Here is a 26,308-nt window from a genome sequence, read left to right on the forward strand (position 1 = left end):
AGGGCTGGAGAGAGGAGGGCTGCCGCTGGACATCCTCCCGGAGAGGTTGCTCCGACCTGCTGCTCGGGGTGTATGAAACCGGGGACTGAGCGAGCCCCAGCCGCCGCCGCCGCCCGCCCCGTCGCTGCCGTCGGACTGGACTGGCCCCCGCCTCGCCGCGCCCGCCGCCCGGCCCCGGCCCCGGCCCCGGTCCCGGCCCGGGCGCCCCGGGGCTCGCCCCGCGCCCGCCGCCGCCCGCGCGCCGACTGCCCGCGCGTCCTCCTGACAGCTGCGGCGGCGGCGATGATGCAAAGGAGGAGGGTGCTGCCGCCGGCGGTGCTGATGGTGGCGATCGGCGCCCGGGTGTGATGCGAGCGTCATGGTGGGGATGCTGGCTTCGCGGCGGTGAGACAGCGAGCGAGCGCGAGCCAGGGGCGGAGGACGCCGGAATTCGGATCTGGCTGCTGTGTGGGCTCGGATCTCTCCCCCCTCCCCCCTCCCCCCCCCCCCGTTCGGTTCTCGGTTGGCACACTGAAAATCCCCCGACTCCGTCCTCTCCCGACCACTGGAAGTCTTCCCGTCTCTAAATGGAATTAGTGGAGATCGGAGCCTCTGGTGTAAGGAACAGACATGATCTATGGACGCAGTTTGTTTCACAGTGAGTACCTTTCCCGCCGCCGCGCGGGGCCACTCGCCGTCCCTCCTCCCGCCCGCCTCCTCCCTCGTGGCCGAACGCGCAGGGAAAAGCCTCGCCGCCGCACTCCAGCCGGACCCCGCAGTCCCCGCGAGTCCGGGCACCTGTAAACTTTCTGGCTTGCGGCACGGCCGGCCGGGGGCGTGGGGGCGGCGCGCGGCCGGTGGTCGCTGGGTCTCAGACTCTGCGGAGGAAAAGCAGCCTCTGGGTCTGCGGGGACGTCCCGGGGGCGGAGGCGAGCACGTGCGGGCGCGGCCGGGAGCGGGCCCGGGTGCGGGCGCAGGTGGAAGGGGGCGGCGCGCGGGGCTGCCAGCCGGGGGTGGGGGGAGGTGAATGCAGGGAATCGCCCTCTTCCCGGGGCTTCTGGAGCTCCGCGGGCCCACGTTTCCACTCCAGGAGGTAGTGCAGGGTGCGCCTGAACGCGGCGCTTGCGGGGAGGGCGAGTGCCAGCCTCAACTCCTGTGGCCCCCAAGACCTCTCGGGGTGCGTTCTCGGGGTAGCGCGTGCGGTGGAGGGGAAAATGGCCTCGGAAGGCATGGAGCAAACGGCGATAGGAGAGAAACGTGCGGTGGGAATTTGTTGTTAACAAGCAAGGATTCCGGTGCGAATCCTGTGCCACGCAGTTAAAAGCCCGGCTTTGTGGACGCGTTAGGCATAGTACTTGCTCCAACGTGTGATTCCACCACGACAGGAAAAGCAAAGTAAAGACACAGGGCGCGTACAGCCTGATATTGATGGCTGTGCACCTGCGTGTCTGCGTGTGTATAGAATCATGGCAAGTTAAAATGAGAGAGTCTATCTATCTATCTATCTATATTTTTTTCTGTTTAAACAGACAACAACTAATGTTTCACTCTAAAAGATGACCAGGCAGAAGCACAAAGTGATAAAATTGATGTACTTTCTCAAATACTAATAAAAAGGCCTACTGCTTTTCCTGGAATAATCTTAAAACGTAAATTTATAAGCCCCTGCCGGCGTGCTTCGGTTTAGGAAATCGCTGTGAATGATACTCTCCCTTCCCCCAATTCATTTTTAAGCGGAGATGCGATTATACACCACATGGAACTTAGGGATTTTAGGCAGTTGGGCAGAAAATAAAGAACAGCGATGAAGTAGAAGAGGAAAAAGCAGACCTTATGAGGACCAGATTGTTTCATTACTTTTCTAGCTTCCGGTTTTACAAAAATGTTGAGCCACTCAAGATGTGCCAGTAAAACAGAAGTTCAGGTTTCAAATGGTCCTTTGCAGATTTACTCTTGTTGCAGTCAATAAAACCGGAAAATAGGCTCAATAAAATGCTTCTAGAAGTCACCTTCCTCAAAGTAAGAATCTATTTCTGGGTAATACCAAATATTAAGTCAACGTGAAGGTTAGAAGGAATTAATTTCTTCGCTTAGAAAATGCTGAGGACAGGGGTTACTTGATGGGACAGTACCTGTTTATAAGAAACGTGTTTATCCTGCTGCCCAGTGCCCCCAATTCACATTCATCGGTTTTCTCCTGTGCCCCTCCCCCACCTGCGTAAGATTGGCCTGAGTATTTATTTTCTAAAATACAACAACACTGGCAGTGCGTTCTGGTCCCTCTTGGTCCTCATTGTTTGCCTTTTCAGACTTTCCCCTGGCTTACGCTCTTCCTTCAGAGATGCTAGCAAAGCCATTCTTGAAGGGCAGTCTGGACACAATGCGGGTCCTGAAATCCTACTGTAATGTGGCATTGGTAGATGACAGCATCCCCTCCGAAGTCTTGAGGTGCACATTTGCAGTTCAGGTCCCATCCAGTCTTAACTTGCATCAGTTCTGGGCACTAATTGTCCTGACTTGTACATTTGTAACCAGTTGGGGCATGTTCTGAGTTAGCTTGGAACAGTGAGCAGTAATAAACTTAATATGCTTTGGTATTATTTGAGCTTTCTGGTGTTATCGAATATGATCATCTCAGTGTATATTAATATGATCTCTTTCTCGTTTTTCTTTTCTGTTTCAGTTGTAGCAAGTTTAATCATCTTCCATTTGTCTGGGGCGACCAAGAAAGGAACAGGTGTGTTTTTGGGGGTAAACGCAGTGGAGGACCTCTAGTTATTTATGTTTCCCTATTTTTCTCATATTCTTAATATTCCAGAATATCTGAACATTTTATAGTGTGTCTAATTGATTGATTTTGACTAAGACAACATTTCAAAATTAATTTACTAATGGATACTATAAGAATGTCCTCTCTATTTTTAGTCTTATAGAAAATTGGATGATGCCTCTTGTTTTCATTTTTTACAGAGAAGCAAACCACCTCAGAAACTCAGAAGTCAGTGCAGTGTGGGACTTGGACAAAACATGCAGAGGGAGGTATATTTACCTCTCCCAACTACCCCAGCAAGTACCCCCCTGACCGAGAGTGCATCTACATCATAGAAGGTAAGGGGCAAAGAATCAGGGCTGGGGAGAGCTCTGAGCCAGACCTGGCCATCTCTATGCTTTGGGCGGACAGAATGCCCCAAGACATCACAAAGATTGGTTTTCGAGACCACGCACATAAATATCTCTTCAAGAATCAAGAAACTGTAAAATGTGGAATCAAGCTAATTATTGAAATTATTAGTAATGGGTTAAGATAAGTAGAGTCTGGCAAATAAAAGCAAATCAATAACAGTTAATTTTGCAGTTGGTTTAATTGATCCAGAATTCTAAATTAGTGGAATGGAGGCACAGGTTGGCATAATATTGCCTAACATACAATGGTTTTGGGAACTAGTATTTCACTGGCTAACAGTTAGTAGAATAACCTGTACAGTTGTTAGTGTTTCGTTAATAAAGTACAAAAATACATATTCATGTCAAAAATAAATCTATAATCATGGTCCCAAACAATCTGAGTGATAGTTGCCTTAATTTGTGCTAACAAGTGACATTATCATACTTTAATGCCAAAGTCAGGATTCCGAATTATGATGCTTCTTCTCATCATTCTCTTTCCTGACTCAAAAGATAAATAGTGCTGAAAAAGAGATTCATTTCTCTTCGAACATTTCCAATTTCCATTACCCTTGTAGACACCACTCGATTAAGTACAGCTTTCTAAAATAAATGATCATTTCATCTCGTGATGAAGATTTCAACATCACAAGTGTGAATACCCAATAGCCCCAAACCTGCAACCCTTCCCGCCCACACAGGCACAGACAGATTGGTCTACCTTAATGAAAAAGACAGTTTATGTTCAATATCTGCTTCTAAATGAGGGGCATGTTCATTTGGTAGATGTTTCAAAGAAGAGGCTTTCTGTTTAACCGCTTTCAAGAACTTCTATCTAGAGGGGCACCTGGGTGGCTCAGTCGGTTAAGCGGCCGACTTCAGCTCAGGTCATGAGTTCGAGCCCCGTGTCGGGCTCTGTGCTGACAGCTCAGAGCCTGGAGCCTGTTTCAGATTCTGTGTTTCCCTCTCTCTGACCCTCCCCCGCTCATGCTCTGTCTCTCTCTGTCTCAAAAATAAATAAACGTTAAAAAAAATTTAAAAAAAGGACTTCTATCTAGAAATGATTCTTTTATCTTTTTGTAACTTTTAAGCTAAGGATATTATTGCCCTTCTCCTTTTTGTGTGTGAGGTTGAACTTTTAGCAAAGATACACTGCGCTCCACGAAGAAGGAAAGAGACTCAGCTCTGATCATAAAGGCTAAAACTGAGAAATCTGGGCTCTGGCAGTTTTATTCCTCAGATGATTGATAGAAAAGGAAATTGAAATATGGAAATTCTGGGTTAGACTTAGTTGTTCCCTTTATCAAGTTAGTATTACCTATCTATTATGTGTATATGTGCATGTATGCATAGATATGTATATAAAATTTTCAAAGACCTTATCATAGGGTAAAACATTTAATCCTAGGGAGTAAGTATTTTTTTTTTTTTTTTTTTGGTTCTCATTTTATAGACAAGGAAAGAGGCACAGAGGGGTTAAATGCCTTGGTTAAATTCACCTAATTCGTGTTTTGAAGAATCAGTATTTTAAAACTTCGAATTGTTAAAAAGAATAAAATCAATGACTTCTCTCATTTAAAGGATTAATTCAGAGGGAAAGTTTCGCGTATTAATTGTGCTTTCATGCCTATTAAAAAACATTGCTCGCATTTCAATCTCATGCACATAGTCACATTCATTCCTCGTTATGTCAAGGACAAAACTTACAGTTGGGAAGTGGATAGAAGCTCCCGTGGCTATTGGTTATATTTCTACACCCTTTTTGAAGTACTCTATCCTAGCCATGGTTTTCCGTCCATGCTTTTATTTAACGGGTATTTTTTGAACAACTACTAAGAAGTAGCCACTCTTCTAGGCACAGTGTAGAGAGCCTTTAACAAAACAACCACGGTTCTTGCCTGTGGAACTTATAATATGGTCTGGTGACCATGCCTCTTCCAGTCAAAAATCTGAAGGCACCCCCCAAACTAGCAGCGTTCGTTCGGAATAGGAGAAAGAAGACGAGGCTACAAGGGGGAGCAGGTGTTTTCGCTCAGTTTTGTAAAACTTCCAGGAGAGAATTCTCTGTACAGAATGGCAGGTGAAGATGTGCTGAGATGTGGTGTGATTGGGACCCACAGGGAGAATCGCGTGGGCTTCTGCGTAGGGTGAGGGGAGCGGCAGTGAAGAGGGGCTCAGGAGGCAGAGGGTCTCAGAGAAGGAGAACTTGGCACTCCATTGGTTCCACCCATGGACGTTGGAACATTAATATTCTAGACAGGGGGATGTCACTGAAATAAATTACATGGAGAACGAACCCGCCCTTTGGGGGAAGTAACTGAAGGAAAAGAAGCAAGCAGGAACTATTGTGAAAGCCCACGTAAACCATAGGAAAAGCCTGACCCGCACAAGTGACGTTGGCTGTGGCACCAAAGGAAGAGATGAGAGGTATTTAGGAAACTGAGTTGTGAGCGGCTGGAGGTACGGATGGGAGATAGGAAATCCCAGGACGATTCCAAAGTGTTTGGCTTGGAGACATATTGATGGAGGTAAAGGATACGGGTGGAGAAGGAGTGTTTAAAGGAAAATTAATGGGCTCCATTTTGGTGTTTATAGAGATGCCTCATAAAGACATTGGGTATATGAGTTTTCAGCTCACTGGAGAGCTCTTTGCTGAAAATAGATATTTAGAGGTCATAAATATAGACTGTGGTTGAGGCTCTTAGTATGAATGAAATGATCCAGAGAGAGCATTTGGAGCACTGTTTTTTTTTTTTTTTTTTTTCTTTTTTAAATCTTTCAGAAAATACCGATGCCCGGGTCTGCCCCCAAGAACTCTGGCTTAGTTGGTCTTTGCTGGAGCCGCAGGTAGCGTTATGTTGAGATAGCTCTCCATTGGGATGCCAGTGGCCCCAGAGCACTGGTCTAGAAAGAGCAGAAAGAAGATAAGAGAATAGTCTTCTGAAAAACAGCGTGCAAGAGATGGGAGAGTAAAGGAAAGGATGACAGGGAGGCGGTGAAGGACAAGCCAGGGAGATGGACCAGAGACGAGGCGAGAGAGGCCTCAGTACCTAGTGCAGGTGACGTTTCAGGAAGAAGGGAGAAGCCGAGGTGCCAGTTGTGACGGCAAACAAACCTGAGGTAAAAGCGAACACATCTGTTGCATGAGGCCCCTGAGACGCTGTTAGGGAGACGCTTTAGGAGGTGTGCACTCAGTGCCCTGGCAGGCGTGGGGGCCGGCTCCCAGCGGACGGAGGTGTGGGTGTGGGTGGTGTTGATGGACCCAAGGTGGAAAGGCAGTTACTTTCTTTGTCTCTCCGTCTTCTTGCAGCGGGCGCAGACTGTCATACTTAATTCTGAAAAGAAGAGCCTGTTCTGTAGGAAAAGGTGCCTTGAAAGTACAAGAGTGGGCTCAATGATTGGCCAAGTTTCTGGAGGTAAAGTGAGGTTCTGGTAAACACAGGTGGCGTCCCAGTCACAGAGAGGAAGACTCCTTGCATGGCTCTCAGGTTGTCCTAGAATCCCCTCCAATCAGAGGCCATATTCTGTACCTATGTTCGGGTGAAAGCGCCCAGAGTTTTCACCGTGCCCAATGACACGGTAAGACTTCTCGAAAAGGAACTTCCGGTTTACATACCAGATGACTTGCAGAAGATGTCACAGAGAAAGGCAGCCGTGAATTGAGAGATTTGAAAGGAAAGAACATGTAAGTGTAGGGAGTTGGACTTAGCTTCCAATGGCTTACGTGCACCATAAGCCGTTGTCTTGAGCTACAACCACGTGCTCTTTGTTTGTTTGTTTGTTTGTTTATAAGTAGGCTCCATGCCCCGTGTGGAGCCCAATGCAGGGCTTGAACTCAGGACCCTGAGTTCAAGACATGAGCTGATATCAAGAGTCAGACGCTTAACTGGCTGAACCACTCAGGAGCCCCTATGACGTACTTCTTTTTAAAACGTTATTTTACTGCCTTCTAAAATTCAGTTAGTGGGATTTCGTATATGAGCGCGTGTGGTTGACGTCTGCATCATGGACCAAAGGAAAGTGAACTGTCCGCGTGTAGTCCTGCCTAGGGAAAGCCATAACGCTGGTATGTGTCCTAATGGAACATTGAGAGGTTTGTTCATCCACGTTGGAGGGAACTTAAGTGACGATGAAAATGAAGGAAATGTAAGTGAATTCGTGTCCGATGACCATGCATTTCTTAATAGCGAAAAATAGATGGATATTTATTGATCAACAGATTTTTATTAAGTAAGTTAGCACAGGGCTGCTCTCTTTGCTTTAAGGTTCCCTAGCCATACATTATTCACATCGAAAGGAAATATCCTATATTCTGAAATCGTTTATTTCCTTAGGAAACTTATATTGGCTTGCCAGAGAGGAAATAAACCAGCAGGCACATTCTATAAGATGGTAATAGGTATAAATGTTATACTGAATGCTAATTCGTATATGGGTCCAGTGTCTTAAGCCTTTGCCTTTTTTTTTTTAAATTTTTTTTAACGTTTATTATTTTTGAGACAGAGAGAGACAGAGCATGAATGGGGGAGGGGCAGAGAGAGAGGGAGACACAGAATCGGAAGCAGGCTCCAGGCTCCGAGCCATCAGCCCAGAGCCCGACGCGGGGCTCGAACTCACGGACCGCGAGATTGTGACCTGAGCCGAAGTCGGACGCTTAACCAACTGAGCCACCCAGGCGCCCCTAGCCTTTGCCTTTTTGAGATTGGACTAATAACCTTGAAGGGAAAAAACATAGTTTTCCAAGTGATGTCTTAGGATAGTTTCCAATTCATAGATTAAAAAAAAAATCACTGGAACTTCATCAAATCTGTCATCAGGTAGTACTACATTTGTTGCCCTTTGCGAATATATGTTAGTGGTAGATAAAATCATCCCTGGTTTTGCCGGTAAGAGCAGTAAATGTCTCTTTTCAATGTCCAAAGACTCATAAACATTTTTAGAGATTAAAAATAATCCCCAAAAGAGTCTTATAACACGCATTGACCTTTAACCAAATGAGCTTCAGTTTTATCCTCGGGGATCATCAGGGTTATATTTTATTCTGTAAGTCTCTAATTTCCAAGTCATCGTGTATCTCAGTTCTCTATAAATTTTTGACATCCGTGCACACAAGGCTTTAATTTTAAAGCCATCAAGGGTGATATTCAATACATATTTAAGAACTGGTGTGGTGGGGACAGCAGTCGTTCGGAATGATTACCGACCACATGGGGATCAGGCCTTCCTTGTGCCAGGTCTTAACTTTGAAGTTTCTGGAGGGTGTTGGTCCCCGAAGAGGGCCACATGGCAGGGAAACACTCAAAGGACTCGAGGCAACAGCTGTTTACTAACTAGGATAAATATGTGCGGATATTTCGACAACTGTTATGGCCATTCTGGGGTATCCTGGCTGAATATCCATCTGGAGTGCCAGGATTTTGAGCTCTTTTGGACATGACAAGGGAGGAATGGAAGGGTGCTAGCAAATGCATTCATGTAGAGGTTTATAGAGCCACTGGCCCTCTGAGGCTCTTCCTAAGAGAGCTATCAAAACGGTTATGAAGATAAGCTCGTTTACGCTTCTGCCCCAAAGAGGTATTTTTTTCTTTTTTCTTTTCTTTTTCTTTCTTTTTTTTTTTTTTTTTGAGAAATCCTCAATGATAAGTACTGCGCTGAGTGCTGAAATACGAAGGTGAATAGATTCTTGTCTTTTGTGAGTAGATTTAGAGAGATGGTTCTTTAAAGCAAGAGTTTCCTACACAAACAGGAGTTGGCGAGATTGGAGACCGATACTCCAGAAAGTGCTAAAATACATGAAAGTCTGAAAGAGCATGAGGCCTTTGAAAACACCCTGTGCCTCAAGCGGCCTCAGCTTGGGCTGTGTCTGGAGGGGAAGATCCTGGAGGAGTGAAGTGTAGGACCCATAAAGGTCCTGCATGTCAAGTGCATTGATCTTTTTCTTGTAGCTGATAGAGAGTTGCTGAATAAGTTTAAACCTGCGGGTGCCGTGGTAAGGTTTGTGCTGTAGAAAAACTACTCTTAATATCTTCGTATGTGCGCTTGGGTGCAATCGATACATCTCCCTGGGACTTTTCGAATGTTTGGATAACTCTGTGCTGAACAATTCTTAAGTGGTTTTTGACCTCAAAACTGGATACTTACTTCGGCAAATATGGGAAAAGTGACAGAAAGAGGTCTTTCTGTTTACTAAGCCCGATGGTAGTGGTCTTTGACAAAAGCACGGTCATCATCGGGTCTGTGTTAGATATCTAAGTGGTCGTTTTGTGTCTGAATAATATTTTGTGCAACATCATCAATTTTAAGGAGCATCCCTGAGACATTCTTATGGGAACGTTTTCCCTTAGAACGCTAAGTATGACAGACTTGCTTTGTGCTCCCATGATGTCAGACTCAGAGTTTGACAGAAGATGTACAGATAAAATTGGAAGTCGCGTCACAGAAATCAAACTAAAGACTTAAAAAACGGCCTCCTAGACATACTCTTTCCTTTTTTTCAGCTGCCCCAAGACAGTGCATTGAACTTTACTTTGATGAAAAGTACTCTATTGAGCCGTCTTGGGAGTGCAAATTTGATCATATTGAAGTTCGAGATGGACCTTTTGGATTTTCTCCAATAATTGGACGTTTTTGTGGACAACAAAACCCACCTGTAATAAAATCCAGTGGAAGATTTCTATGGATTAAATTTTTTGCTGATGGAGAGCTGGAATCTATGGGATTTTCAGCTCGATACAATTTCACACCTGGTAAGTAAGGGTTTGTTTGTTTATTTGTTTTTTCATACAATTATTTTTCTCTTCCTTAGTTTTCTGTCCTCATAGTAGAAGAACATTTGTAAGACGGCTTCATAGGTGTTCAAAGAATTTTCTAGTTCTATTCAACATCACACCTACAGTGCTTCCTCTTTTCATTTTGTCAGGAAATGAAATTTCCTGAACGGAAAATAAATTTTCCTTAAAATTTAGCCTCCACTAGAGGTGAAGTGTAGTGACTCAGGGGTCTGTATGATCATCAGGAGCACAGTTAATTAAATGGACTTCCATTATGCTGAAATGTGTAATTTGAGAGGTGACTTGTAATAAAGAAACTAATTACAGTATACATTGAATCCCTATAAACTTGAAAAGACAATTGTAGTGTAAAATGTATCCATCTAAATGATCTTTGGAGAACCTGAATAAAAAATTCTTTTGTTCTGAAAATTATAATTTTTAAGGCAAATGGATCTTAGCATAAAGCAGTCTAATCCCTTTTTAGAAATGCAAATTCCTAACAGTTGTGATGAAAGCCAGAGGCCCTTAGCAGCCAAATATTCATTTGCTGCAGACATTATCCGTCATTATATAATTATTCATCCTGGGTCCATTTTCCTTTTCACCTGCTAATATTAAAAAAAAAAAAAAAAAAAAAAAAAGGTCTATGATGTTGACTGGCTCACTTGATGATGAGTTGTCATTTATTACAATAAAAATTGGTTATCACCTTTTTAAATTGCAGCGTCAGGCTGAAGCGATTTGAGATTTGATGAAGTACAGTCCTTCTTTTTTAATGGAAAGATGACTCAAACTTACCTGAAACGCATTCTTTCTATATGATTGCATATATTTTTAGTTTGTGTGGGTTGCTTTACTGAGGCGGTAACAGGCATAGGTGACATTGGAAGATGTGTAAAATTTGTTGGAGTTTCTATTCCATGTTACACAGGTAACGTTAAGAGCAGGGTTCTGCTGCTCAGGTTAAGCGCTAAAACTTTAAAAATAATTAATATGAGATCAATGATGACTTTCGTTATGATATTATGGTTTATGTCGACTAGGTCACGTATTGATAGCGTTGTACGTATCAACCTCAAGCATTAGGAATGTTTTTATAGTATCACTAAGAGATATTGTAGTTTTAATTGTGCTTTGTTGATACTGGATCCTTCACAGAAAGCAGGAGTATTTCACCCTGGCGATCAGACTAGCTTGATGTGCTCCAAAAAGTTGCAGACGCTGAGATTACTTTAACTAGTGCTTGAGTGGTGAATGGAAATACATTTTTTTTTTTTTCTTAACGGATAATTTTGGGTATAGCCAGGACTTAAAGATAGCTCTAGGTTTTTGTACGTTATATTTTCATCCCGGGATTGGAGATCAGGGGGATAGTGTCTAGGACTTCAGACTCAGGTTGTATAAAGTTGTCGGGTCCACTTTATCAGCGTAAGCGAGGCTATCCACATTTCTAGCTCTGCCGGAGATAACGTAAATGGTGGAGCCCAGTCTGCTTTTCCAAGGGTTTTAAAAAGCCACTGTGTTCCCTGTGCAATGTTCTTTGTGCCTTGTTTCTTTAGAGCCCCTTTTACTTTATCTGTATACAAAAGGGGATTTCACTGCCATGAAGGACTGGATCAGAAAGGAACGAAAGGAGATGGTTCCATGAAATTGAGGATGAGTTACGGATGGACTGAGGCTTCTGTTTCCACTCAGATAAAGGAGAGTAAACTAAGGGCAGGGGGAGGCGCACACTTGGCATATGAAGGAACAGTAGGACCATAAAAGGGAGACTTGTAAAACTTCCATGACTGCAGACTCTGACGTTCCGTGGCCCAAGGCCATTGCCTGAGTGGCACAGTAATCTGCTACTCATTCCATAAAGAGCCAGTATTGAGGAAGCCAATTAGTTAATGAAAGAGGAAGGGGGCAGGGATTAGTAATCATTTAGACAGCGTTTAGGGAATAGGGGGTCAGGCAGGCTTCGGTTTAATTTGGGTTAATTTGGACTGGGGACGATGCTTTAAGTGGTGATTTGGCGAAACTAAAGCCATAGAGTTCCTGAAGTCGACGTCATGACTTAAAGTCGAAAGCCTTGCCGCAATCACCAAGGCATCCAAATGGACCACGCGTTGGAGAGGAGAGCCCCGCCCACCAGGTCACTTGCAGAGCTGGACCCCAGCACAGCTGTGAGGAACACTGGTTTGGGGACACCATCTGGCCTCAGCCCTGGCTTTCTTATTTCTGGCTTGCTGTAAACTGTGGACATGATCCTTAGTGTTCGGTGCCTCAGTATTTCAGTCGATAAAGTAGGGACAATACTGACCACCTGTTTTTTGGATTGCTTGAACACTGGCCGCCTGCCAACCCATGCATCCTTGTGGATTTTTCACTTCAAATACGAGATCTCAACTATCAGTAGCTATTGTTTTTATTAATTTGTTCATGTGTTGTTTAAGAACAAAGTAGGGATTGGCGTCGTTTATTGGGAGAACAAGCATCCCCGAATTTTTCATTTACAACTGCTCTTTCTCTGCTTTGGGGAGTGAATGTGCGAAACTAGTACCTGTAAGATGTTACTTTTCCTTGTTAGCTTGTTTGTGTGGGTCTAGGCCTCCTTGTGGGGGTTATAGTTATGCGTGATGGCAAGTCATCAAAATCGTCAAAGAAGAAATAGCAGTGGGAAGGCCAGGTGGTCTTTATTATTGTTATGAATTTACTAGGATCTGGAATCTCAGTCTTAATTTATAGTCTCAGAAACTTGAAGTCAACACACTGAGAATGTACTCACATTTAGGAACTAATCATATCAACCAAGCTAAAAAGGCTGAATATACATATGTCTGTGTACACGTTGGTACACACACACACACACACACACACACACACACACGTACACATGTGTAAAAATATATGCCTTTTGAATAAGAATGCTTCAAATCACACAGCCCAGTTTTTCTTGTAAGCAAACATACACACATGCGGTCCAGTTTATAATCAGAAGATTGTGTAGTGAGTGTGGGATGCAAATATTAAAGCTTAATTATATAAATGCCCGTTGAATCGCTCCCAGCTAAGGTACTTGATGATTTATCTTGGTAGCATGGAGAGATTTTTCGGGGGTGCTCCACATCTCAGACCACCGTGGGCCAGCTCCCCTGTTCTGTCTCTGCTTTCATCCTGCTGGAGTGGGACACGAGTTTGTGTCAGCTCTTGTTTCAAAATTTGTTTCTATTTCTTAATATCTGAGTCTCTTTGACTTTTCTTCCTATACGGCTTTAAAAAAAAAACCAGCCTTTTAGTTTGGGACTCTTACGTTCCCAGTAGCTCTGCTTCTGGACTGGTGGTGGATGGGAGCTAACTACCTGGAGGTCATGTGTAGATATGCAGTGTAGGAGGGCAGAGCCCGAGACGATGCCACGGAAACACTCTTAAAGGGGTATTTCCGGGGCACCCGGGTGGCTCAGTCGGTTGAGCATCAGACTCATGATCTTGGCTCAGGTCATGATCCCAGGGTCCTCAGATCGAGCCCTGCGTTGGGCTCAGTGCTGATTGAACAGAGCCTGCTTGGGATTCTCTCCCTCTCTCTCTCTCTCTCTCTTGCTCTCTCTCTCCCTCTGTCCCTCTCTCTCTTTCACACTCTGTCTTTCCTTTAAAAAAAGGGCAGGGGGGGTATTTCCTATATCTGGTGACACATTGACCTAGTCCTCACTTTTTATTTCATGGATTATGGCTACTTTTGGATACTGTGTCAGTGCCCAGGCCACAGGGCACTGATGAATCACCTAGGGAGTAGTCGAGCACGCATAGGGTTGTGAGGGTGGGCAGCATGGCACAGGAGTCGGCTGAGTCTGGTCCTGGGATCTGCAGAAACCAGGGACAAGGGTGAGGCCCGGAGAAGGGCAGAGGGGCCTCACTGATACTCTCCCGCTTCTGAGAAGAGGGATGAGTTCAGAATCCCCGAAAATGTTAAAAGCCACATGATGGGAAGTTTGGTAGCCCACAGATAATTTAGTGAGAAAACATAGAAAAGTGCTCATAGTAATAAAATGATACCGTTTTCTCATCTTATAGGACATTTTTTTTAATCTTAAAGATTTAAATCAAATGTCCTGCAGAAAAACGAGTAATGATTAGCCTGGGTGGGGGGTGGAGAAGAACGAGGAAGAATTGAACGGGCCCAGATGGAGATACAGTGAAAATTTATTAGCACTATTATTAACACTTTCATTTTTGAAAAGGAGGCTGTATTTTTTGGTACTACTTAGACAAATACAAGTACTCAAGCTAAAAAAAAAAAAGAGACAATACTGTACTTGGTAATTTTTAAATGAATTTTCAGAGCAGAGGAATACCCTTTCTGTGTAATCCACATTTTTTTAAACTCAAACTGAGAATGCTTTCCGCGTAGAAAAGAATTCTCCCTTACAGTACAGCCAGCTGCCTACATGCTTCTGTGTTCTTTACCCCTGGAAAATATAAACAAAGGAGAAACCTGTAACATCTGCTCTGTGCCCAGCCCAGTAGCATTAGGAGGGACTTTATTCAATCTTAAGGAAGAAAAAACATGCAGGATGCTATCTCTTGGGGAAAGTAATCCTTCCAGTCTCTATTTAGGAACAACTATCTTTTGTGAGCTTTGAACTTTCCTTTCCAGTGGAGACATTTTCTGCTAATCACAGGCATATAATGTAATGTTTGTGAAATCTTCCTCTTTTGCCGATCTTTTTTTCTGAGCTGGTTTTATGAAACACACCCTCTACATGCCCTATGAGAGAGGTGCAGTAGTCAGGTGCTGCCATGGAAGGGAGTGGTGTTGTTAAATATATTGCAATTATTATGATACTTTGTACTTAAACAGAAGCTTTCATCTGAGAGCTCAGAGTGTTTGAGGAACATTCTGCCCAATTCCTAGCTTCCTCTTAGACTCCAAGCCGATTGACATCAAAGGCAATGGAAAGGACGCAGTGCAGTGCAGTGATTTAAACCGAGTGTTCTAAGAAGATTTCTACGCATGTTAAACAAAATATATTATTTAGGTAAAATATTGTCATGGACTCGATGTTATTTTAATTATCCAGTGTGGTGCTTTTCTTCTTATTTGAAATGTGAATGCATGTGTGAGTATTAGCCATATTGACAGCTCCTAAATTTTCTTCTCTACATAATCAGAGTTCTGATACATGGTTTGGTAAGAAAGAAAAAAAAAAGTTTCAGCACAGCAAAGGCTGTCAGACAGCAAAGTTATGAAACAGAGTCACAGTTCCTCTTTTATTTTACTGAGGTACCATTGACATGTAACATTGTGTTAATTTCAGATGTACAACATAATGATTTGATATTTGTATACACTGGGAAATGATGATGATAAGACTAGTTTCCCCGTCACCATATACAGTTATATAATATGCAATACATTATTATTGACTACTGTCCCCGTGGTATACATTACATCCCTATGACTCATTTATTTTATGACCGGAAGTTCATACCTCTTGATCCCCTTCTCAAATGTCACCCCCCCAAATCCCCTCCCCATCCGCCCCCACTCCCGGCAACCATTAATTTGTCCTTTGCTTCTGTGAGTTGGGTTTTATTTTATTTTATTGTTTTTTTTTTTTTTGAATCCACACATAAGTGAAATCATACAGTATTTGTCTTTCTGTGTCTCATTTACTTCACGTAGGATAATGCCCTTAAGGTCCATTCATGTTATCACACATGGCAACATCTCATTCTTTTTATGGCTGAGTAGTATTCCACTGTGTGTGTGTGTGTGTGTGTGTGTGTGTGTGTATTTGAATTCATCTTCTTTATGACATACATAATTTTATAATATTATATATGCATGTATCCACACACACATATATACAATCTTCTTTATCCATTCATTCACTGATGGACACTTAGGTTGTTTCCATTTCTTGCCTATTATAATCAATGCTGCAAGGAACATAGACGTGTATATGTTTTCAAATTAGTGTTTTTGTTTTCTTTGAATAAATACCCCGAGGTGCAATAGCTAGATCATATGGTAGTTCTATTTTTAGTTTTTTGAGGAACCTCCATACTGTTTGCCACAGTGGCTGAACCAGTTTATATTCCTGTCAATGCCAACTGTTTTTATTTCTTATCTTTTGGATGATAGTAAGTCTTGGAGATGTGAGATGCTATCCCATGGTGGTTTTGATTTGCGTTTCCCTGATAATTAGTGACGTTGGACATCTTTTTATGTTGGCCATTTGTATGTCTTCTTTGGAAAAATGTCTATTCGGATCCTCTGCCCATGTAAAAACATCAGATTATTTGTGTTTTGTTATTGAGTTGTATGATCTCTTTATATATTTTGTATATTAACCCTTTATCAGATACATGATTTGAAAATAGCTTCTCCTAACCCATAGCTTGCTTTTTTATGTTGTTGGTGGTTACTTTACTGTGCAGAAGGTTTTTAGTTTGATACAATTCCATTTGTTTATTTTTGCCTTTGTTGCCATTGCCTTTGGAGTCAGAGCCAAAAAAAAAAAAATCACCAAAGATTATGTCAAGGGGTTTACTACCTATGTTTTATTCTAGGAGGTTGTATGATTTCTGGGCATATATTTGAGTCTGTAATCCATTTTGAACTACTTTTTGTGTGTGGTGTAAGAGAAGGGTCCAGTTGCTTTCTTGTGTGTGGCTGTCCCATTTTCCCAGCACCATTTATTGAAGGCACTGTCCTTTCCCCATTGTATATTCTTGCCTCTGTCATAAGTTAATTGACTGTATATGTGTGAGTTTATTTCTGGGCTCTCTCTTCTGTTTCTTGATCTGTGTGTCTGTTTCTATGCCGACGCTATGTTGTTTTGATTACTATAGCTTTGTAATGCAGTTTGAAATTAAGGACTGTGATGCCTTCAGCTTTGTTTTTATTTCTCAAGATTTCTTTGGCTATTTGGGACCTTTGTGGTTCATAGGAATTTTAGGATTATGTGTTCTCTTTCTCTGAAAAACGCCAGTGGGATTTTGATAAGGAATTCATTGAATGGATAGGTTACTTCGGCAGATATGGATATTTTAACAATATAAGTTATTCCAATCCACAAGCACAGAATATCTTTCCATTTATTTGTGTCTTCAGTTTGTTTCATCAATGTCTTGTAGTTTTCAGTGTATAGGGCTTTCACCTCCTTGGATAAATTAATTCCTAGCTATTTTTTTGAAGCAATTATGAAGGGTTTTTTTCTTAATTTATCTTTCTGACAGTGTGTTGTTGGTGTATAAAAATGCAACAGATTTTGTTATTAAGTTTGTATGCTGTGACTTTACTATGTTCATTAATTACTTCTAACGGTTTTTTGGTGGAGTTTTCAGCACTTTCTGTGTATACAATTATGTTGCCCTCCAGTAGTGACAGTTTCATTTCTTCCTTTCCAATTCGGATGCCTTTTATTTCTTTTTTTGCTCCAGATAAGACTTCCAACACAATGTTGAATAAAAATGGAAAGAGTGGGCCTTCTTGTCCTGTTCCCAATCTTACAGGAAAGGCTTTTGGCTTTTAACCATCGAGTATGATGTTAGCCGTGGGTTTGTCATATAGAGCTTTTAGTATGTTGATGTACATTCCCTCTCTACTTGCTTTGTTAAGAGATTTTATCATAAGTGGATGTTGCATTTTGTCATGTGCTTTTTCTGCATCTTTTTGAGATGATCATATAATTTTTATGCTTTATTTTGTTAATATGGTGAATTATATGGATTGGTTTGTGGACATCGAACCATCCTTACAACCCTGGGATAAATCTCGCTTGGGCATGTTATATACTGATCATTTTTACTTAATTCAGTTTGCTAATATTTTGTTGAGGATTTTGCACTTGTGTTCATCAGGGATAATGACTTTTAATTTTTTCTTTCTTTCTTTTTCTTTGTTTCTTTCTTTCTTTGTTTCCTTGTTTGTTTGTTTGTTTGTTTCCTTCCTTCCTCCCTCCCTCCCTCCCTCCCTCTCTCTGTTCCTCCCTCTTCTTTCTTTCTTTCTTTCTTTCTTTCTTTCTTTCTTTCTTTTCTCCTTTTTTTTTCTTTTGTGGGGTGTCCTAGTCTGGTTTTGATTTTAGGGTAATACTGGCCTCATAAAATCAGTTAGCATTTCCTCCTCTTCAATTTTTTGGAAGATAGATATAAAATCTTCTTTGAATGTTTAGTAGAATTCACCATCTGGTCTTGGACCTTTCTTCATTGAGAGGTTTTTGATTACTGATTCCCTCTCCTTGCTAGTGATTGGTCAATACAGATTTTTTACTTCACGATTCCATCTTGGAAGACTGTATGTTTTTAGGAATTTATCCATTTCTTCTAGGGTGCCCAATTTGTTGGTGTATGACTATGCACGGTAGTCTTTTATGATCTTTTGTATTTCTTTGGTCACTTGTAATTTCCCCTCTTTCATTTCAGATTTTTATTTGAGCCCTCATTCTTTTTTCTTTGTGAGTAGAGTTAAAGGTTGATCCATTTTGTTTGTCTTTTCAAAGAACTAGCTCCCAGAAATGATTGCTCTTTTCTCTGGTCTTTTTAGTCTTTATTTCATTTATTTCCACTCTGATTCTATTATTTCCTTTCTTCTGCTAATGTGGGGCTTCATTTGATCTTCTTTTTCTAGTTCTTTAGGTGTAACATTAGATTGGTTATTTGAAATTTTTCTTTTTTTTAATTTTTTTTTTTTTTTAAATTTTTTTTTTCAACGTTTATTTATTTTTGGGACAGAGAGAGACAGAGCATGAACGGGGGAGGGGCAGAGAGAGAGGGAGACACAGAATCGGAGACAGGCTCCAGGCTCTGAGCCGTCAGCCCAGAGCCTGACGCGGGGCTCGAACTCACGGACCGTGAGATCGTGACCTGGCTGAAGTCGGACGCTTAACCGACTGCGCCACCCAGGTGCCCCTTTTTTTTAATTTTTTAATGTTCTATTTATTTTTGAGAGAGAGAGAGACAGAATGTGAGTGGGTTAGGGGCAGAGAGAGAGGGAGACACAGAAGCTGAAGCAGGACACAGCACAGAGCCATCAGCACAGAGCCCGATGTGGGGCTCGGACTCATGAACCGCGAGATCATGACCTGGACTCCCAACCGACTGAGCCCCCCAGGTGCCCCTGAAATTTTTCTTGTTTCTTAAAATAGGCCTGAATTGCTATGAGCTCTTAGAACTGCTCTTACTGCATCCAATTGAATTTGGTAAGTTGTATTTTCATGTTCATTTGTCGCAAGGTAGTTTTCGATTTCTTTTTTTGACCCATCGTTGTTCAGTAGCATGCTGTTTAATCGCCTCGTGTCTGTGATTTTTCCAGTTTTCTTTTTGTGATTGATTTTCGGCTTCACACATTTTGGGTCAGAAAAGATGCTTGATATGTTTTTAATCTTCTTAAACTTATTGAGACTTTTTTTGTTGTTCTTTTCTATTCTTTGCCTCTTTTCTTGTTCTCTTCTGTTGTGGCTCCATGTCTTTCTTTGGTGGGATGCTCAGATTTCATTCTTAGTATCTTTCGTGGCTCTGTAGGTTTTTGCCTTGTGATTACCGTGAAACGTACATATCAGTTCATAGGTACCAGTCTATTTTAAGTTGAGAGCAAGCTGAGTTTGAATGCATCCTGAAGCTCTATGTATGTACTCTTTTCTATGCTTTGTGTTTTTGATGTCACATTTTACATCTTTTTATTTTCTGTATCCCTTACCTAATGGTTGTAGTTATGGTTATTCCTACTACTTTTGTCTTCTGACCTTCATGCTAACTTTATAAGTCATCTATGGCTTTTACTTTTACCAGTAAGGTTTTTAATTTTATGTTTCTTTGCTGATAATTAACGCTATTCATTTTCTGCTTAAAGAAGTCCCTTTAACATTGCTTATAAGGCCAATTTAGTGGTGGTGAACTCTCTTTAGTTTTTAAGGAAAACTTGGTATCTCTCCCTCCATTCGGAATGATAGCCTTGCTGGATAGAGTGTTCCTGGTTAGAAGTTCTTTGCTTTCAGTGCTTTGAACAGAACATGACAGGCTCTTCTGGCCTACAAAGTTTCTGCTGAAAAATCTGTGGGTAGTTTTGCAGACATTCCCTTGTATGTGATAAGTTGTTTTCTCTTGCTGTTTCTAAGATTCTTTCTTATCTTTTACTTTTGAGATGTAACTATGATGTGTCACGGTGTTGATCTCTTTGGGATCATCTTATTTGGAGTTCTCTGGGACTCCTGGACCTGGATGTCTGTTTCTTACAGCCCTTTGGGCCTCTTGGATGTAAGTCCCGTTGATTTTTAAAGCCAGATGTTTCGGAGGCTCATCTCTCCGGTGCAGGTCCCAGGGGCTGGGATGCCTGATGTAGGGCTCAGGCTTCGTTTTCCTCAGTGATACATCCTGTGTCTGTGAGATTCCTCCTGCTCGTGCATTGCTGTGCTTGGGGGGTTTTGGGTGAAATCATATCTCTGCTGCTTCTACCTTTTTTAATATGGCCTCTTTATCCTCTATTGTAGAGGACCCGTCCCAGTAGTTTTCAGGTCTTTTTCAGAGAGAATTGTTCTGTATGTGACTGTCGACTTGATGTGTCCCTGGGAGCGGTGAGTTCAGGGTCTTCGTATGACATCATCTTGAACCACATCTCACATTTTTTTGGGGGTGGTGGTGCTTATTTTTTAAGAAATCGAATTTACAACTTGCGAGTCACAGAAGTGACAAACATTTTAAGTGTGTAATGGGTCCCAGGATATTCGTGCGGGGGCAGTTTTACCCATCCCTCGCTCCCACCTAGCCCATGACTTGGTTAATCTGATCTGCACAATACAGGGGTTAGGGGGAAGAATGAGGAATGAAGAGAGAGACAAAATGCTGTTTGGGCTCGGTGGGTGTTCAGGAGAGAAGTTGAGAGTGGGAGAGAGGATTTCCAGGATTAGCTGCCATCTGTGCAGAGAATACTGGAAGCAGTAACAAAGGAGAAGGAAGACTTTTACGAAGTTTCCTGTACAGAAAGAACGACTTCTTCCACTTCGTTCCTGGAGAGGCAGAGAAAAACGTTTTAAGTTGTTTATATTTATTTAGGGGTTAGTTGCTGGCACATGATTTTGAACATGGTACCTCTGGGACTGGACCGTGTGGAGACTCAGGCGTATTTCTGTTGTAGATGTTTCTTTTCTTTAGTTCTGCAAGACTCCTTGGAATTCACCTCATTCTGCCTTTCCGTTTCATAGATGAAGATACCAAAGGTCTTGATAAAATCTGCTGCCCAGGTTGATGACTCTGTGTAGAGGTTAAGTTACTCCTTGTTTGTCTATTATATAACAATTATGCTGATGCACCTTCTTCAAAGGGTAGAGATTATGACTTTAATTACATCACATACTGCAAGCACTTTTAGTACCGTTATAGTAGGAAGTTTAATTAAGGGGGAATACTGCATCCCTCACATTTTACCAGGAACCAGAGCTTGGATTTAAAAATCCATCTTTGTCGTGCTGTCTAAAATGTCTTTCAATGCACAATGACCAAAGAGACCCTGAACGAGTTGCCTCTGCCCCCTCTACCTGCATTAAAGACACTGCCCTTTCCACCCATCTGAGCCTGAAGTGTGTGATTCATTTCCTTTGCTCGAATATCTGCGATGACTGACATGCTCAGTTGCGTGCAGAATGCTCTCATGACTTGAAATCTGAGGCCCACAAGCTAAATACTCCAGGGAGATCTTCAGTGTTTCTCTCCCAGGGCTCCCACAATTCTTCTCGTTCCTAATGCTTGTCTCGTTGACCTTTTCTTGTAAAGCTAGTTGGTCCCAGGCATCGGCACCATTATTTCTCCGGGGCTGCTGTATACAGTTGTGCACATTAAGGACCCTCAGTTGAAGGAGAAGGAAGGGCAGATCCCACTTACATTCAGGTATCTGGGGGCAGAGCTGTGTCCTGAAATCAATTCCACTTATTAATTTGCACAAAGGCCTCATAGGGACTGGCCGAGGCCATGCCTCAATCGAGCGTAACATTACCTCTGTACCCACACAGTAGTCCCAACGTCAAGGGACCAGCTTCCACGTTTCACTTAAATAGTCCTAGAGACTATTTTCTAGAGATAAATCCTATCATTTAAGCAAGGGGAACATTTAAAACACAAAGCAAAAGGAAGAAATAAAGCATATGTTTTCTCTCCATTTTGCATTGTCACGGCTTGGGGAGAGGCGGGGTGTCTGTAGTCAGTCAGCTTCTTGGTAATCTAGAAAACTCTACCATTTAACTTACCATTGTATATTAAGAAGTATGCATTTCAGATTCCAAACGTCTGATGTATTTTGCCTAAGAAAATATTATTACCTAATTTTTTAAACATTTTCTTTCATAACAATTTGTATATAGTTTGAAGCTTATTGTTATTTTATTTTTATGCAAAAAATTAAGGAATTTTCAGGACAGCAACCCAGCATTATTAGTTTCTGGACCAAAAGTGTCTCCTTATTTTAGAATTTGTATGCCATTATAGCTCCTTATGTATAGCTCATGCAACTATTTTTTACATTATTTTTTAAGTCTATTTATTTATTTATTTATTTATTTATTGAGAGAGAGAGAGAGAGAGAGAGAGACCGTGAGCAGGGTAGGGCCAGAGAGAGAGAGGGAGAGAGAATCTCAAGTAGGCTTTGTGCTATCAGCAGAGAGCCCAAGGGTTCAATGTCACGAACCCTTAAGGTCACGACCTGAGCCAAAGTCAAGAGTCCGACATTTAATCGACTGAGCCACCCAGGTGTCCCTCATGCAGCTGTTCTTGGAGTGAATGCACAGAATAACAGTTTGCACCAGGCTGTATTTGCCGTTACATTTATTCAGCAAATGTGCTGTAAAAATGCAGTGAATATAAGATACATATACTTGTATATGTACATATACTTGTATCTTAAGATACATATACCTGTAGAAATTCAGTATATGCAAGGCTCTATCTTCCATACAATGAGTTTATAGTTTATAAGAAAACAAAAATCAGATAGACTGTAGTAGACAGAGTCATGTCCCTATCTCCTCCTCCCTCCAAAAAGAGATGTTTATGACCTAATCCCTGGAATCTGTGAATATATTTGGTTACTTGGCAATGGGAATCAAGATAATAGATTGGATCAAGGATACAAAGATTACTTTAATACAGGGACATTAACTTGGATTATCTGGGAGGGCCTGGTATAATCACCAAAGTTTTCAGCGTGAAAGAGGGAGGCTGAAAAGTCAGTGTCAGAGCCATGTGATGGAAGAAAGAATCCAATGCCATTTCCGGCCTTAAAGGTGCAGGAAAGGCCCATCAGCCAAGGAGTGTGGGAGCCTCTAGAAACTGGAAAAGGCAAGGAATGGATTTTCCCCTCGAGCCTGCAGAAAGGAAAAAAAGGCTTTGCCCTCACATGGATTTCAACCCAGTGAGACTCATTTTCGATTTTTGACATTCAGAACTGTAACACAATACATCTGTGTTGTTTAAATCTCTAAGTTCATAGTAGTTTGTTACATCAGCAGTGGAAACAGATAGAGATTTCATGCTTGAGAGTAGAATGCTGCTGTACAAACTCATCTGAAAAAATGTGGACGTGGTTTTGCAACTGGGCAGTGAGCAAAAGCTGGGAGAATTTTGAGGAGAAGCATGATAGAAAAAGCTTCTCCTGCCTTAAACAGACTGTTAAGAGGTGCATGGATAACAACCTGGCCAAGGAGGACTCACAAGGAAATGAAGAGTATTGCACATAAAGCATATATGCCTTAAGGAATACGTATGTCATCATAAGCAAACTGCTGGTTGAAACACCGATGTTCAAGGTGCCAATCTTGAGGACTCAGAAGGAAATGAGGAAGGTGTCCTTGGAAACAGGAGGAATAGAATTTCTTGTCGTGTTGAGTCAGAGAGATTAGCAGAATTGTGTCCTGGGGTCCTATGGAGAGCAAGACTTGGGTATTTAACTGAGGAGATCTCCAAGCAAAGTGTTGAAGGTTCAGCCTGGTTTCTTCCTTCTCGTGCTTTAGGAAAACACAAGAGGGAAGAGACTGTTTCAAGAACGAACTTTTAAACCAAAAGTAATTGAGGCTTAATGACTTGCTAGGTTAGGAGCAATTCCAAAATTAAGAGATTCACTGCCTATTGAAATTTAGGGCATCTTGGGATGGGGTTGGAAAAACATGCCGTAGGGAGAAAAACGAAGGTATGGCTGGGCAACCTTTTGCTAACCCTGTGGAAAGATAAAAACATCAAAATATTCAGTCTCATAAAAGGCTCTTTCAAATGATTAAGTGTGTGACTCATAAATCTCTTCAGTCATCTCAGCAAAGCCAAAAATAGAGATGGGATTATCTAGAAAAGACCTGTGGAGGAGACTCTTGGCTAATAGAGTGAATCTCGTGAATAAACAGGAGACCCATGAGGTGGTTGAAAATGTTACATCAGCAGAAACGGTGCCATCTTGAACTTCAGGTCTTGAGACGGGATGAAATGAAAGGAAATGGTCAGTTCCCCAAATATCTACAAGTGAGAGACGGGCTGATAAAACTCCTCAGCTACACACGTTCTACTTTCCATGAAAAAGGAAGGCTGATTCAGATGGACGGCCCCAAGCCCAGAGCATGGAGCCTTGAGCCCAGAGGTAGAGTTAAGAAACACAGAGGATAATTTCCAGGCCCTTGAAGCCAAGTGGAATTTTCCATATGGATTTCATGGTTGCTTGGGACTGTTGGAATTCCTTTTCCTTTCATTTTCTACCTTTTTGAAAAGAAATGTCTATAAATGTTACTGTATGTCTCCCTCACCATTGTGTTTTTGGAACGAGTAAGATGTTTCTTCTTGAGTTCAAGGTTCACAGATAGAATGTATACCCAGTGCCTCATCCATACCTGACTGAAATGATGCAGGTGTTGAGCTGCTGGAATTTGGACTTTGAGTTGATGCTATAATGGGCTGAAACTTTTGGGTGTCTTGGGATGGGATGAATGTATTTTGCATGTGGGATGGGCTTGAATCTTGGTGGGCCACGAGCTAGACCATGATAAGAAGAATAATGGCCCACAAAGGTGTCTACATCCAGAAATCTGGAACCTGAGAATATGGTGTGTTACATGGCAAAGGGAAATTAAAGTTGTGGACAGAATTAAAGTTGCGAATCAGCTGATCCAAAGATAGGGAAGTTATCTCAGATGATCTGGATGGGTCCACTGTAATCATAAGGGTCCTTCCACACAGAAGAGGGAGGCGGAAGAATTGGTGTTGGAATGATATAATGCTCATGAGGAAGACTCAAGTGGCCATTGTTGGCTCTGAAGGTGGAAGGTGTCCGTGAGCCAAGGAATGTGGGAATCCTCTAGAAGCTGAGAAAGGCAAGGAACGGATTCTCTCCTAGAGCGTGCGGCAAAGGAACACAGCCCTGCCAACACGTTGATGTTAACTCAGTAAGATCCATTTCAGACTTGACATCCAGAGCTATGAGATGAGAAATATGTGTTGAAGACACTAAGTTTGCGATAATTTGTTATGGGAGCAAAAGGAAACCAATAATTTAGCATGTCACTAATTTTTTCAAAAGGTGTTTTGGAATTTGGGAAGTGATATCAAAAGTACGCAAGGGAGGGCGCCCGGCTGGCTCCGTGGGAGGATCATGTGACTCTTGATCCCGGGGTTGTTAAGTTCAAGCCCCATGTTGGGTGCTGAGATCACTTAAAAATAAAATCTTGAAAGGAAGTAAGTAAGCGATGTAAGAATTCACTGTCGAGATGAAGAACATAGTACTTTTTGATTCTATCAGTTCAAAATTTTAAAATACATTTTGGTCAAAATGCAGACTACCCAAGCCTTTCCGCTTGACTTTCCTACACACGAATTGATACTCTGTTTTTATGTGGATGTATCCATATGTGTGTGTGTGTGTATGTGAATGCCATCTCTATGCATAAATATGGCTGAAACCCCAACAAAATAATGACTTGCAACCCTTCCCAAAGATGTGCATGGGATGGTGGTATTTTTGTTGGTGGTAATAATAGCTCTTTGTAGAACCTGGCCCTCTTGAAGCCTCTGCCTCTTCACGGTGTATCTGCCTGATGTCTCTGCTTCAAAAGGGCTGCGCTGTCTGTTCCTGCTTGCTCCGCTGGCCGGCTTCCCACCATTTCCACGGCTGTGCTGAGATGCTTGAAATTCTGCTTCAGTACATCCTTATGGCATTTTCCCTTCCCAGCGACTCCCAGACACTTCACTTCCACTAGACTACCACAAAGAATTACAGAGTGATTATAATCCAGTAGGACTCTCCACCATCAGCAAGGCACATACCCACCAAAGAACGAAATTTGACTTCTTTAAGCAGGAAGACGTATTAGTCATAAATATGTCACTTCTGTTCTGTTCTCCGTTGATCATAACCCAAATCAGAAGACTGTGTTATTCCCTGGGAA

General features: G+C 42.2%; 1 protein-coding gene across 3 annotated transcripts in view; it reads left to right on the forward strand.

Annotated features, from left to right (window-relative positions):
• Positions 1–291: 291 nt before the first annotated feature.
• NETO1 (neuropilin and tolloid like 1) overlaps positions 292–26,308 on the forward strand; it is a 112,290-nt gene continuing 86,273 nt past the window's right edge. For all 3 annotated transcript variants that reach the window (XM_030292194.1, XM_030292196.1, XM_030292199.1), the window contains exons 1-4: positions 292–637; positions 2,663–2,716; positions 2,950–3,087; positions 9,642–9,890. In XM_030292194.1, coding sequence (XP_030148054.1) covers positions 610–637; positions 2,663–2,716; positions 2,950–3,087; positions 9,642–9,890 — 469 coding nt within the window. In that variant the 5' untranslated portion in view covers positions 292–609. The remainder of the gene's footprint in view (positions 638–2,662; positions 2,717–2,949; positions 3,088–9,641; positions 9,891–26,308) is intronic.

Source organism: Lynx canadensis, chromosome D3, assembly GCF_007474595.2.
Source record: "Lynx canadensis isolate LIC74 chromosome D3, mLynCan4.pri.v2, whole genome shotgun sequence".
In the NCBI taxonomy this organism is placed as follows: domain Eukaryota; kingdom Metazoa; phylum Chordata; class Mammalia; order Carnivora; family Felidae; genus Lynx; species Lynx canadensis.